Below are 13942 nucleotides of genomic sequence, written 5' to 3'. Positions count from 1 at the left end.
CAGGAGATGGGTCTAGAGGTGAAGAGTGGATCTTTGGTGGCTGGTAGAGGGCAACTGCTCAGCTGTGGGAGGGAGCAGTTCTAGAAACGCCAGAATTTTCCTGCCCAACTAGATCTATCTTCCTGGTTTGGGGGACTTCCTTGATCCTTTCTGAGTAATTGAGGGGATTTATACTATACAATATGCCTGTGAGCCAAACAGGCCGATGGAAAGTTTTCCTATACACATAAACATCAAAGCTCTTCTCTCCCCAACTCCAATCTCTGCTAGAAAATGGGCCATAATTAAATTGACTTGACATAGATTTCATGGCAGAGATGAATTATCTGTGATGATACTAAATAGAGGCAAAACTAACTCCATTAAATGTCAGGTCTCTTGTCTGTTTTTAAAGCACTGATGGTAGTGTTGTGTTTATTACCTAATAGACTACAACACTCAAATCTGGCTTTCCTCAGTAGAACGGTATTTGCCTTTGGCTGAAGAATAGTTTAATCTACTTCGTATGGTCCAAAATATGGCTAAACTATGACTTCCTGGGTTCTATTTTAGATGGGTTGTCCACATGGTGGTAAAATAAGCGTCTTCCTCTTGCCTCCATCTTCTGGAAGGTTTCCTGATCACATATAAACTCTTTAGGTAAGGCTTATTCTTGCTGTCTTGGCGTGCAGCTCTACATGTTTTTGTGAGCATTAATGCAGAATGGGGATGTGTGAGGTGGGGAAGTGGGGCAAAGCAGGGCTCGTGGCTTAAGCAGAAGGTGAAGCTCCCATTCATGAGAATGAAAGCGCTCTTCACGCTGCCTGATCAGCAGTGAGGAGGGGAGGGTGAAAACCCTTCTCACACAGAGGACACTGCAACTTCAAGGAATCCATGTCCCCAGATTAGCAACCCTGAGGTTCATCTGCTCATACCAGAAAACTTCTGAATTTCCTTGATCAGCTCCAGGCCTCACAACTTGGGACAAGTGACTGGTAAGAAAATGCCACTGCTATGCTTTGTGTTGGAAACTGTTAGAAATTATACTGAACTCCAAACCCCACTGGAACATGGGATCCCGCAGCCTGGCCAAGCCTTGCATTGTTCTCATTTTCATCCTCATGCTCAGGACTGTGTGAGGAGGCATTGTTGGGATTCCGGAAGCTTTCTGTTACAACTGGCCACACCTGCAAGTTCATTGTCTCTGCATGCCCTGTTCCTCACAGAAGCTAGCTCTTAATTAGTATTTATTTTGGACTTATTTATGGTATAAGCTTAGTGCTCTAATATATTTATTTTGGGGAAGGGCCAAGTTACTCTACATCCTATGTTTGAGCCTGCATTGTTGATACCTCGTGCAGTGACCACCACGTAACTATATACCCATGTGTTCGATATTGACGACGTCACTTGCATCACACTCAGTATTGGGAATTAAAGATGTGAATGTTCTGTGACCAGAGCCAGGTTTGACAGAGGTGGAATCAGCTCCTGGTGGAATACAAATCTTGAGAACTCTGGTCACCTGATCCACTGCATCTAGATTGAGTGTATTTTAACGGAGAAAGAAATTAAACGATTTTATATAAAAAGAATGGCTCTATATTTTTCCTTTGTTCTTTTACCCTTGTCCATGGCATCCTTAGGCACCACAGAATGCTGGACTCCCTTGGAGCTAGTTAGGACTAGAGAAGGCTTAGTGTCTCTCCTCTGCTACAGTCTTCCCTCATCCATCAGTGGAATTATTGATGTTTAGAACAATAGATAACATTGGTGGCATCACCAATTCTGTATTTCTTGTCTATCAGATGCTAGCAGCTGCAGGATATTATAGCCTACATACAGAGCTAAACTACTTAGCCCCCAAATCAGGTGTTATCCCAGTTCCCTAATGGCCTTGTTCCCAATGACCCATATTTAGGAAAGTCTTGGTTTAAAAAATACAGTACAGGGGCGCCTGGGTGGCGCAGTCGGTTAAGCGTCCGACTTCAGCCAGGTCACGATCTCGCGGTCCGTGAGTTCGAGCCCCGCGTCAGGCTCTGGGCTGATGGCTCGGAGCCTGGAGCCTGTTTCCGATTCTGTGTCTCCCTCTCTCTCTGCCCCTCCCCCGTTCATGCTCTGTCTCTCTCTGTCCCAAAAATAAAATAAAAAACGTTGGAAAAAAAAAAATTAAAAAAAAAAAAAAATACAGTACAGGGGCTCCTGGGTGGCTCAGTCAGTTAAGCGTCCAACTTCGGCTCAGGTCATGATTTCACGTCTAGTGGGTTCGAGCCCTGCATTGGGCTCCGTGCTGACAGCTCAGAGCCTGGAGCCTGCTTCAGATTCTGTGTCTCCCTCTCTCTCTGCCCCTCCCCTGTTCAGACTCTGTCTCTCTCTCTCTGTCTCTCAAAAATAAATACTAAAAAAAAAAATACAGTATATGGGGGTGCCTGTGTGGCTCAGTCAGAAGAGCATGTGACTTTTGATCTCAGGGTCATGCGTTCAAGCCCCACTTTGAGCGTAGAAATTACTAAACAAAAACACAAATTCAAAATATAAAGTACATGGTTCATAACAATATCTTTCATTTGAAGAAAGATAGAGATGAGATTCAATTCAGCAAAGATGGAGAACTTATTCTGTGTCCAGTGGGCTGAGCTTTGGGGATGGGGGTTGGGGAATAAGTGAGACCCAGCACCACAGCTCCAACTCCTGGAGCTCATATCTGAGGGCAAAGCTAACTTCAGACAAGTTAGCTCCCCAGTGGGATGAATGTCAAAGGGGAAATCAAGAAAACCTTCAGGTTCTTTAACAGGAATGTGATCCAGTTTGAGGCTTCAGTGAAATCAACTCTGAGGGAGAGAGACCTGAAATATAATCATCCTTCTTACAGAATGCAGTGATTTTTTTTAATGTTTATTTTTAAGAGAGAGAGAGAGTGGGGGAAGGGCAGAGAGAGAGGGACAGAGAATCCCAAGCACACTCTGCACTGTCAGCACAGAGCCTGATGCGGGGCTCGAACCCACAGATGTGAGATCATGACCTGAGCCCAAGTTGGACGCTTAACCGACTGAGCCACCCAGGCGTCCCTGCAGTGATTTCTTTTTTTAAGAGAAGACAGAAAAATACTCTGAGTGCTCCCATTTCCATGAATAACACCACCATTGATCCAGGTGTGAAAGTCAGAAAGCCAAGAAACCGTGTGGTAGACTTAATTTGAAGTCTCCCAAAGGACCATGCTTAATATTTGTGCCCTTGCATAGTCCCCTTTCTAATCTGGACTGGCCTTTGATCTTTAACCAAAAGAATGTGGCAAAACTAGCAGCTTCCATTTTTGCACTTAGGAGAAGTCAGCTGCCATGTAAGTCCAACCACCCTGAGACCACTAAGCTAACCACATGGAGAAACCAGGCAGAGGAGAGGAGAGGAGAACCAAACAAGTGAGCTGGCAGCAAGGACTAAGAACCCAGACAGAAGATCCAAGCTGCGCTGTTTGGGCCACCTTAGCTGATGGGCAGAACAGAAATAGCCTGTCCCACCAAGCCCTGTTCAAACCACCCAGTCATGAGCAAATGACAATATAGTTACTGTTTTAAGTCGTTACATTTTGGGGTAGTTTGTTTGCAGCAGTAGACAACCAAAACACCTTGGCTTCCTTTTGTCTTGTAACCCCTCCTTCGTTAAATCCTATCAGTTTGACCTCCAGAACATTCTAAATCCAACTACTCTCTTCATCTCCTCTGACACCATCTGACTCCCAAACTACCAGCCGCTTTTTCTGATAAAAACTGCAATAGCTTCTTAAGTAGTCTCTGTGCATCTACTCAGGGCCACTTCCAATCTGTACACCTTGCTGCAACCAGAGAGATCTTCCCAGAGCATAAATTATGTCATCCTCTCACTTAAAATATTTCAGTAGCTTTCTTTTGCTCCAAGAATAAAAACCATCAAAGTTCTTTGTGAGGTCTAATGCTTAACAAGGTTCTACCAAGTTTCTGGCCACTGACCCTGCTTGCCCTGTACATCTATCTTTTTCTTTTCTGCCAAACTAGCCTTTTTTCTTTTTTTGAGGTTTTTATTTTTTTTTTAATTTTATTTTTTGAGAGAGAAGAGAATGAGATCATGACCTGAGCTGCAATCAAGAATCAGACGCTAAACTGACTGAGCCACCCGGGTGCCCCCATACTAGCCTCTTAATTACTACACTCTGCCAATCCCTTTTGCCCCAGGGACCTTACATATACTATTCTCTCTTTCTGAAACCCTTTCCCACTCACCTGCCCCTGCCTGCTTTGTTAAGTGCCTCCTAGTTTATCTTAATAGGTTTCAGCTCAAAATCCCGATTTCCCTGACTTCCCTGACACTCCAGACGGGGCAAAATCTCCCTTTAAAATACTTTCCTTCCAGGGCACCTAGCTGGCTCATTTAAAAGAGCATATGACTTTTTTTTTGTAATGTTTATTTATTTTTAAGAGAAAGAGAGCACAAGCTGGGGAGGGGCAGAGAGAGAGGGAGACAGAGGATCCAAAGCGAGCTCTGTGCTGTCAGCAGAGTCACCCCTAGGTAGAGCATATGACTCTTATTAATAGCAGGTCGTCAGTTCAAGCCCCACGTCAGGCCTGGAGACTACTTAAAAAAAAAAAGAAAATACAGGGGTGCCTGGGTGGCTCAGTTAAGCGTCTGACTTCAGCTCAGGTTATGATCTTGTAGTTTGTGAGTTCAAGCCCCACAACAGGCTCTGCTGACAGCTCAGAGCCTGGAGCCTGCTTCAGATTCTGTCTGTCTCTCTCCCTGTCTCTGCCCCTCTGCCGCTTGTGCTGTCTCTCTCTTTCTCTTAAATATAAGTAAACATTAAAAAAAAATACCCATTCCTCTCAGCACCTGTCATAGCTATAATGTATTTATTTGGATAATGACTTAATTTAGGATTTAAGTAAGTATTTATTTGATGATTGTCTACCCCACTAGACTAAGTTTCATTCTGGGTTTATCTGAGCTGAACCTTAAAGAAATGACAAGTCATCTGCACATTGGCTGGAAGTGCAGCCCAAATTCTTTGAAACTACAGTGGGATGTGTCCCCTCTCCTTGAATCTGAACCCTGAGGCCTCCTGACAAATAGAAAATAGCAGAAATTACACTGTACTGTTTTTTAGGCCTAAGCCTTAAGGAAGTGGTCATCTTCCATTTCCTTTTTTTTGTTGTTAGTTTTTTTTAACATTTATTTTTGAGAGACAGAGAGCAAGCGGGGGAGGGGCAGAGAGAGAAGGAGACACAGAATCTGAAGCAGACTCCAGGCTCTAAGCAAGATGTCAGCACATAGCCCGAAGTGGGGCTCAAACCCACAAACTGTGAGATCATGACCTGAGCCGAAGGCGGACACTCAACCGAGTGAGCCACCCAGGTGCCCCAGCCATCTTCCATTTCCTATCACTTTGGATGCTTTCTCTTAAACCTAATCACCATGCTATGAGAAAGCCTAAATAGCCCATGGAGAGGGACAAGAAACTTGGTCCTCAGGCTCAAATGCGTTCCCTGCTGATAGCACTAAATTTGCCAGTTATATCAATGAGCCACCTTGGAAACAGAATTTCTAGCCTCTCCTTTCTCAGTCCCCCCACCAAAATCCCATCTGATACTACATCATGGAGCAGAGATGAACTTTCACTATTGAACCCCGCCTAAATGTAAGATTCCTGAGCAAAATGATTTTTTTTTTAAGCTGTAAATTTTAGGTGGTTAGTTATACAGCAACAGAAAATGGGAACATCAACCAGAAGGGTAACCCTGTGCAGAAAGGCAACACTTTCCGGGGCAGGATCACAGAGCTGTTTGTGATGTCCTGCCATCCTGAGTCTTACTGAGCCCTGGCCGGCCAGGAGCCTGGAGTGTTTGTTGACATACAGAGGGGGAGTCTGTGGCAGTCCTCAACCAGAGGACAATCCGTCATGTTCATGCTGGTATGCAGGGTGCAGACCTGGATCCAGGGTTCTCTCTTGCTCACAACCTTCCCTCCCCGGGGAATTGGCTGGTGGAGACTACTACACTCCAGAGTTTTGCCCTGAGGGGCAGCCTATTCCAGCTTCTGGAGGTGAATGTGAATGGCAAGGGTTATCAAATTAGCATTTCAGGGGTGCCTGGGTGGCTCTGTTGGTTAAGAGTCTGACTCTTGATTTCGGCTCAGGTCATGATCTCATGGTTTCGTGGGTTCAAGCCCTGCAGCAGGCTCTGCGCTGGGGATTCAGTCTTTTTCCCCCAACCACCGCCCCTCCCCTGCTCATGCTCTCTCTCTCCCCCAAAATAAATAAATAAACTTAAAAAAAAGAAGTAGCATCTCATTAAAGACTTGAGAGAGAAGAGACAGTTCAAGGGGGGAATCCAGGTATTCCTGCCCCAGAGGAATGTGCAGCTTTGTCCAGGGTGATTCAGATGAACACTCACATTCAATAGACAAAACTCCAAGAAGGTGCTGTGCTGAGGCACACAACCTACAAGACACCTTCTAGGCCCTTGCTGTCCAACACAGTAGCCACAAGCCACTATGTCTATTTAAATTAAAATGTTAACTAATCAAAACTTTTAATAATTTAAAACAATTCCTCAAGTCTCATGAGCCACATTTCAAGTGCTAAACAGCCAAATGTGGCTAGTGGCTGCAGTATTGGACAGTGCAGATATAGACTATATCCATCACCTACATTTTATTGGATGGTACTGCTCTAGGCCCTTTAAGATTGGTCAACAGAAAAGGCCGTGCTCTCAAGGATGTGAGAACAAAAACAAGAAACAAGGAAAGATAAAACAAGGGCTACCACTGGGAGACTCACAGGAATGGTCACATTTATCAGGCCACAAATTCCAACCCCAAAATATGTCCCTAAGGAGCTTTGGGGAGCAGCCTGAGTGGCCCACCTGAATTTTCAGCTTCCCTTCCTGGTCACTGATAACACTTTTTCCAAACTCCTTAATATAGTCATTTCCTGCCTGGGGGGGTATCAAATTTCATAACTTTAGTATCCAATATGTTCAACAAAAATGTAACGCAGCATCATGGTTAAGAACATGGACTCTGAAATCAAACTTTCCGTGTTAAAACCCTGTTCCAGGGTTTCCTAGCTTGAGCGAACTTGGCAAGTTACTCATTCTCATAGAACCTGGTTAAGGGTATTATAACCTAGTTCCCAAGGTTATTGTGAAGATCACATGAAAAAGCTTAATGGTGCCACAGAATAGTGAATACTCAGTGAATATTCGCTCCGATTTTTCCTAAGCTTATTTAATCTTATTTGGGTTTTGAAGAAAGCCTTCAATGGGGATGTGATGATCCCCCTATATCCTCAATGGGTGTGTGTGATCACTTTATCCTTGTCTACCTCCATTCTCCGTGTCTTTCATGCCCCTCTTCAGTTCTCCTGATCTCTCAGGGCCGTCCCCGGCACTTTGACATGGTGGCACCTGGCTCCAACGTGGCTACCAACAACCAGGTACCAGAGTATGAGGACTCTTCATCTTGGGTGAGGCCACTCTCCTTTTCTGGTCTGTGCTTCCCTTCATTGCTTGGGTTCAGATTACCTAAATACTAAATGTATTCGTACTTGTAAAAGAAATCACAGGAGCCTGGAGTCTCATACTCTGGGTGAAATCCAGAGATTAGGGTGGGAGAAAGAGAGCTGTTAACGTTAAAAATGCAGGAGTTGCCTTAGCTGGCTCTTGCTTCACAGGTCTTGCAGTTTAACCCGCCCTGGGATAAGGCTGAGGGCCTTGTCTGAGTGAGGGCTGTTCACCAAACCGTGCCCCGTCTGCTCCTCAGGTCTGCGTGACGAACACAAGATAAAACAGGTGTGCAAATAAAGTATAAACTTAAATCCCTAAGGGTTGTTAGAAGTTCCTCCACGGGAAGGCTGTGCTTTTAAGAGTGTGGCTCCTTTAAGAGGCGGGCTCCATCCCTACTAACAAAAAAAAGTCCCCGCCCCCGGTTGCCAAGGTGCTCTATGGCGTCCCATTCTCATTGGTGAACGTCGGTGGGTGAGGCGCCCAGAGACATTTCCAACGAGCTGGCGGGGGGGAAAGATGGCGACGCCCCTCGGGTGGTCGCAGGGGGGGTCAGGATCAGTGTGTCTCGCTTTCGATCAACTGCGGGACGTGATCGAGTCTCAGGAGGAACTGATTCACCAGCTGAGGAATGTGGTATGCAGCCCGAAGAGCTGGGGGAGGGCCGGACCGGACACCTAAATGGCGGGGGCGGGGCCAGACCCTGTCCCGACGCCGATGGCGAGCTTAGAGCACATTGCCAATGGCGTCATCAGGAGGAGGCGGGGCCCGAGTATGTTCTGGCTGGTAGGGGTGGAGCCAAAAAGGGTCAAGGTCTTCATGATAATTTTCCAGGGAATTTAAACAAAATTAAGTTGCTTTCTACTCTCTGTCTGGTTGTGTAAGGCCTACTAGATATCTCCCCGTGTATTCACTGAGCCTCACTTTCCCCACTTCTAATTGGAGATGACTTCATTGGCTTCCCCGGGGTTCTCAGATGCAGGTATTGAAACTATAACGCGTTTTCCATTATGGACATCTCCTCCCCAGTGTCTAATGCAGCGCCATTTTGAGTGCAGTAAGCACAGGTTTGTCTCTTGCACATGTTAACTTAAGGGCCTGCGACCCTTTAATGCCCCTTTGCTTTTGCCTTCTGAGTCAAATCCTAGTTCATGAGTTCAAAGCATTGGAGACACAGATTACCTGGACAGGCATGGTAAAGTCTTGGGCAGCTGAAGTTCATGGTTTTTCTGTTTTTATTTTCTATCTTGATAAGACAGCTGGGAGATATCTCCATCTCAGAAACAAAACTGACTTAACATTTATTTCTCACCCTGAGGGGTGCGTGCAGCTCTAGGCATTCAATTACCTGCAATTCCCTGAGGGTACCCAGCTCTTCTTTGCAGCTGGCCTTTGCATGTATGTTCTCACCATCTAGAACACTTTTCTGTTCCACCCCCTTTTCTTGCCCACCCCTGTTTACCAGTCAGAGCTCATGTCTGATGACCCCTTCTCCAGAAGCAGGTCTGACCCTTCCCCAGACCAGGGGCCTCCTCTGGGCACCACAGCCTTTTGTGCTTCTCCATCATAGTGCACACTGTGTTAGAAGTACTGGCCATGGGCTATCTCCTATATCAAACTGGTTGCTTCTTGAGGGCAGGACCTAGAGCTGAGCCTCTGTGAATCTTATGGAACCAAATTCTCCCTGTTCAGAGCCCAAGTCTCATCCTAGGTGCCCTGGGTATCATCCCATTGTCTAACCTTGGTCCTGGTCCCTAGAGAGTACCCCTTCAACACCAGCCCCAGGCCCTCCCTGAGCCAGGCTCTGTTGCAGATGGTTCTCCAGGATGAAAATTTTGTCAGTAAAGAAGAGTTCCAGGCAGTGGAAAAGAAGCTGGTGGTAAGTAAGGGCCTCTGTGGGCTCCTGATCTTCCCCCATTTCCTGGGATCCCTGTGGATGGGCACAGTTATTATTGGCCTCTGACAGCTTCCTGCCCTAGTAGTGAGGACAGAATCTTCCTGTACCCTGGCTTCTATATGCCTGTCTGAGAAATGGAGCTGTTAATGGAACCTAGGAGACCTAGGGTAGCTCAGGGGTAATGAGGTCACTGCTTTCTGTTCCTGCAGGAAGAGAAAGCTGCCCATGCCAAGACCAAGGTCCTCCTGGCCAAGGAAGAGGAGAAGTTGCAGTTTGCCCTCGGAGAGGTAGAGGTGCTATCTAAACAGCTGGAGAAAGAGAAGCTGGCTTTTGAAAAAGCGTGAGTGGGCCTTTCAAAGGGTTGTGAAGGGTTGGGGGTCCAGGCTGCCTGTCAGCCTTCCCACCCTCTCTTGTCTTATCTTCTCCACCCAGGCTCTCCAGTGTCAAGAGCAGAGCCCTGCAGGAATCCAGTAAGAAGGACCAGCTCATCACCAAGTGCAATGGTAGGCGGGAGGCCCGTGCTCCCCCCCACGCTTACATACATGGGCTCTTCCCTAACAGCGCAGTGCCTGTGTCAAGGGCAGGGTTTCACCCCAACTTCTGCCCCCGGCTGAGGATACCAGGAGGCCCAGGCGGGCCACACCATCGCAAAGGCCTTCAGGGACCAGGCAGGCCACGGAAATGAGGGAAGCAGTTGGTGTACAATATTCTTCATGGCCATAAAGGAATGGGCTCGCTCCCATTTTTCTTGAAACATACGACCTTTTAGTCCAACTTTTGTTTTCCCACTTTTGATGGGTATTAGAAATAGTGTACTTCACTCATACCTTTTACAAGAGGAACAGCAGGGCAAGCACAGTCCTATCTGGGAGCTGACTGCTAGGGACCCAGTAGGGAGGGGTAGGGACTGTGGTGACAGGAAGAGCCGTGCCCTCTCTCAAGGGCTTAGTGCCTCTGCTCTGGGGAGGAGGGGGGCAGTATTGTCAGATCCTTAAAAAAGAAACTGGAAGCCAGTTTTTCATGGAAACTTTTCTGACTTTTTAGTGTTGGCAACTGATTTAGAAATTTTAAAACTATTGTATAGGCTAAGTATAATATGCCCATAGGCCATTAGTTTTCATCTCTGCTCTGTGCAGATGTATGTGGCTCCTTGTTGGCTCACTTGGTGCCATGAGCTGTGGGGCACTTTCTGTCAGCCACCCAGTGTCTCTAGATCCCAGGAATGCCTTTCAGTTTCCCAGAACACTAAATTACCCTTACCTGGTTTAAGGAACAGATCTGAATTCCACATGCAACATCTGCTTCATACATTGCAGCAGATTTTGAGTAGGCCAGAGACCAGAGCCCAATTCCAAAAGAGATTCAGAGTCCCTTCTGATGGATTGTCACCTGAAGTCTTGGGCACCCGTACCCACCAATCCAGCCCTCTCTCTCCCTTGGTGAGTACTCTTACTAATAAGATGCCAACAGGCCAATATCTTGATCTGACTAGGTAGGCTGACAGGCCTTGTGGCTGTTTGACCAAGGGCTCTCAGTAGGGCCTCCTGGGGCCCAGCAGGCAGTCACTGCCTCTGTACCCAAGGCCACCAGACCCCACTCCTTCCTGTCTCTCTGCCTGTCCCCATACTTCCCTAAAAGAAACCTAGAGTTCTTTTCTGGTGGTACTCGAGCATTTCCTAGAGATCAGCCAAAGCCATGGGGTTCTATATCTGCTTGTGGAAGGGGTGTGTGTGTGTGTGTGTGTGTGTGTGTGTGTATGCTATGGGGATGGAACTTGGCTACCCTCCCCCAGAATGTCCCAGACCCCTCCAGTGGGACACAAGCCCTCACCTGAGCAAATCTCATGACCTGAGCCTCCCCCTGGCCTGTTGGCCAGGTTGGGGAACCTCCCTTTTTGTGGTTTTAGTTTGTTTTTTATACTTACATAGTTTCTTATTTTTCTCAAAGGGATTTTCTAACCATTCTCTCTGTGGGTGCTATTTATTTTAAATTCATCTCTAATTTATTTTAAAAGATTCACATAAATTTCTGATGCCTTTTCCCAAAAGAACTTCACAATCAATCAATCTGCGTGACCTGGGGAAGAAGGTTCAATAGGCATGGTCCTATGACCGAGTGAGCTCATTTTCATTCTCTTCCTTCTCCTGTGTCTTTGTCTCCTCTTTTCTATGCTGTGCATTAACTTTTTACCAAATCTTCTCTTCTGAAACCTTAAATACTTCAGCATTTCTACATTTTTTACACCTTGTGTTCTAGTTAATATTTGTCTAATCTTTAAACGTGGTGGGATTTTCTTCCTAGGAGGATCAGAATTTTCCAGGGCTCCCTAAGGGTCAGTTTATGTAAATGAAGCACCGCCTCCCCCCCCATCCCTACAACCTCTTTTGATTTTGATGCAAGACACAAAAATCATCCTTGCATCTTTTTTTTTTTTTTTTTTTAATTTATTTTTTGGGACAGAGAGAGACAGAGCATGAACGGGGGAGGGGCAGAGAGAGAGGGAGACACAGAATCTGAAACAGGCTCCAGGCTCCGAGCCATCAGCCCAGAGCCTGACGCGGGGCTCGAACTCACAGACCGCGAGATCGTGACCTGGCTGAAGTCGGACGCTTAACCGACTGCGCCACCCAGGCGCCCCTCATCCTTGCATCTAATGAGCACTTAATTTGGGGTAAGCTTTGTCACCACTGTCTCCTCTCACCTCACGCCCCTGTGCTGTCCCTGTCCCCATATTACAGATGAGAAAATGGGTCTAGAAGAGGAGGCAACTTGCCCAAAGTAGCAATACTGTCTCATCAATATTAACACTGCTAAAACATCACCCTCTGTTCTCTGATCAGTTCCTGAGTTTTAACTCTCTTTCAGGAGCTGCCTCCTTGAGGGTAGGGGCCCTGTCTTCTCTCCTTAAGCCCTAGCACAAGTCTGGGCATCCAGCTGGCCCTCAGTACGTCTGGTTGGATTGAGATGACTGAACTAAGTGATGTTTCTAAGTCCTAACTCCCCAGAGGATATCCTGGTCATTCATTCCACAGATAAATTTATTGTGCACCTTCTATGTGCCTGGTACGATTTTAGGCCTTAGGGTTAAAGCAGTAAATTTATTTATTTATTTATTTATTTATTTATTTTTTTAACGTTTATTTATTTTTGAGACAGAGAGAGACAGAGCATGAACGGGGGAGGGGCAGAGAGAGGGAGACACAGAATCGGAAGCAGGCTCCAGGCTCTGAGCCATCAGCCCAGAGCCGGACGCGGGGCTCGAACTCACGGACCGCGAGATCGTGACCTGAGCCGAAGTCGGACACCCAACCGACTGAGCCACCCAGGCGCCCCTAAAGCAGTAAATTTAAATAATATTTATCATTATGGATTTCATGGATGTAAATCCTAGCAGAGAAGAAAAGTGAGTAAAATATGTGGTATATTAGGTATAAGTGTTAAGAAGAAAAAGAAAGCAGGAAAAAGGGATAGGAACTATTGGGAGAGGTTGTACTTTAAACTAGGAAGTGTCTTGCCAAGGAGGTGATAGCTGTGAAGATCAGCAGGAGTTAGGGACAGGAGCCATTCATCCTCCTGCCTTTGGGCAGCACTGTCCACCACTCTGCAGAGGCCTTTTCCTGCCCTCATGTGAGTCACCTGGTCCAGAATAGAGTTGTAAAGTCACTGACACATTCAGCAGACATTGTGCCGCTCAGTCACCATCCTATCAAAACGCCATAATAAACTCATTCTTACCATGATGTTAACAGCTACTTGTGGAGAACCCCTGGGTCAGGAGAGCCAAGTTCTAAAAAGACCCATAAGGGAATGAATGCCTTATCTCAGGAAGGAGCCCTTCGGATGGGAACCACGCCTTCTCCCTGCCTCTCTCCCCCACAGAAATTGAGTCTCACATTATAAAGCAAGAAGATATACTTAATGGCAAAGAGAATGAGATTAAGGAGTTGCAGCAAGTTATCAGCCAGCAGAAACAGATCTTCAGGTGAGGTGTCTGGGCTAGGCTGGGGGTTGTTGATGGAAGTAGGGAGCCAGCTCTCTGGTCCCTACCCTAGACTGTCCCCAGCCCATGCCCAGCCAGCTCCATTGCAGGAATCACATGTCTGACTACCGGATCCAGAAGCAACAGGAGAACTACATGGCCCAAGTGCTGGACCAGAAGCATAAGAAAGCCTCGGGGACGCGTCAGGCCCGGAGCCACCAGCATCCCAGGGAAAAATAAAATTGTCTTCACCTTCCTGTTCTGTAGCTGTAATGCTGGACCTCTGCCTTCTCTGCTGTGGGGGTCCCCATCCCTGTGGGTTTCTGCTTCTGCCACGTCAGGCCTCACCGGTGCCCTGACTCCCAGGGAAGAGGCAGAAGGCACTCTTTTTTTTTCTCCCTGCCTGCCTCCGGGGCCTTCATGACAGAAGGGAGAATCAAGTTACCAGGGACTGGGTGGGGGACAGGCCTTGGACCACTACTTTCCAGGCCACTCCTTGGCTCAGAAAAGGATGCTGCTCAAGTCTCCAGCCCCTGCCACTTCCCTCCCTCCCTTGGA

General features: G+C 46.8%; 1 protein-coding gene across 4 annotated transcripts; it reads left to right on the top strand.

The window, feature by feature from the left end:
* Positions 1–5854: 5854 nt before the first annotated feature.
* On the top strand, positions 5855–13641 carry SPATA24 (spermatogenesis associated 24). Of its 4 annotated transcripts, XM_049649335.1 has the most exons (8): positions 5855–5917; positions 7365–7471; positions 7679–7796; positions 9322–9387; positions 9615–9745; positions 9838–9908; positions 13285–13387; positions 13480–13641. In XM_049649335.1, exons 4-8 carry the CDS (start codon positions 9322–9324, stop codon positions 13622–13624), a joined length of 516 nt encoding a protein of 171 aa, XP_049505292.1. In that variant the 5' UTR covers positions 5855–5917; positions 7365–7471; positions 7679–7796; the 3' UTR covers positions 13625–13641. The 4 variants fall into 4 exon arrangements, with proteins under 4 accessions (XP_049505292.1, XP_049505293.1, XP_049505290.1 ...); XM_049649336.1 differs by lacking the exons at positions 5855–5917; positions 7365–7471 and having other exon boundaries at positions 7664–7796; XM_049649333.1 differs by lacking the exons at positions 5855–5917; positions 7365–7471; positions 7679–7796 and adding an exon at positions 7988–8144.
* The last annotated feature ends 301 nt before the right edge of the window (positions 13642–13942 follow it).

Source organism: Panthera uncia (genome assembly GCF_023721935.1).
Source record: "Panthera uncia isolate 11264 chromosome A1 unlocalized genomic scaffold, Puncia_PCG_1.0 HiC_scaffold_17, whole genome shotgun sequence".
NCBI classification, from domain to species: domain Eukaryota; kingdom Metazoa; phylum Chordata; class Mammalia; order Carnivora; family Felidae; genus Panthera; species Panthera uncia.
The sequence above is the reverse complement of the archived record's forward strand: the minus strand, read 5'-3'. Positions and strand labels throughout refer to the sequence as shown.

Bases quoted from the DNA above. Each gene is read 5' to 3' on its own strand.
- SPATA24 (XM_049649333.1), top strand. From the start codon at position 8,028: ATGGCGACGCCCCTCGGGTGGTCGCAGGGGGGGTCAGGATCAGTGTGT. The intron at 8,145-9,321 runs GTATGCAGCCCG...GCTCTGTTGCAG, and splicing joins TTCACCAGCTGAGGAATGTG to ATGGTTCTCCAGGATGAAAA. The intron at 9,909-13,284 runs GTAGGCGGGAGG...TCTCCCCCACAG, and splicing joins GCTCATCACCAAGTGCAATG to AAATTGAGTCTCACATTATA.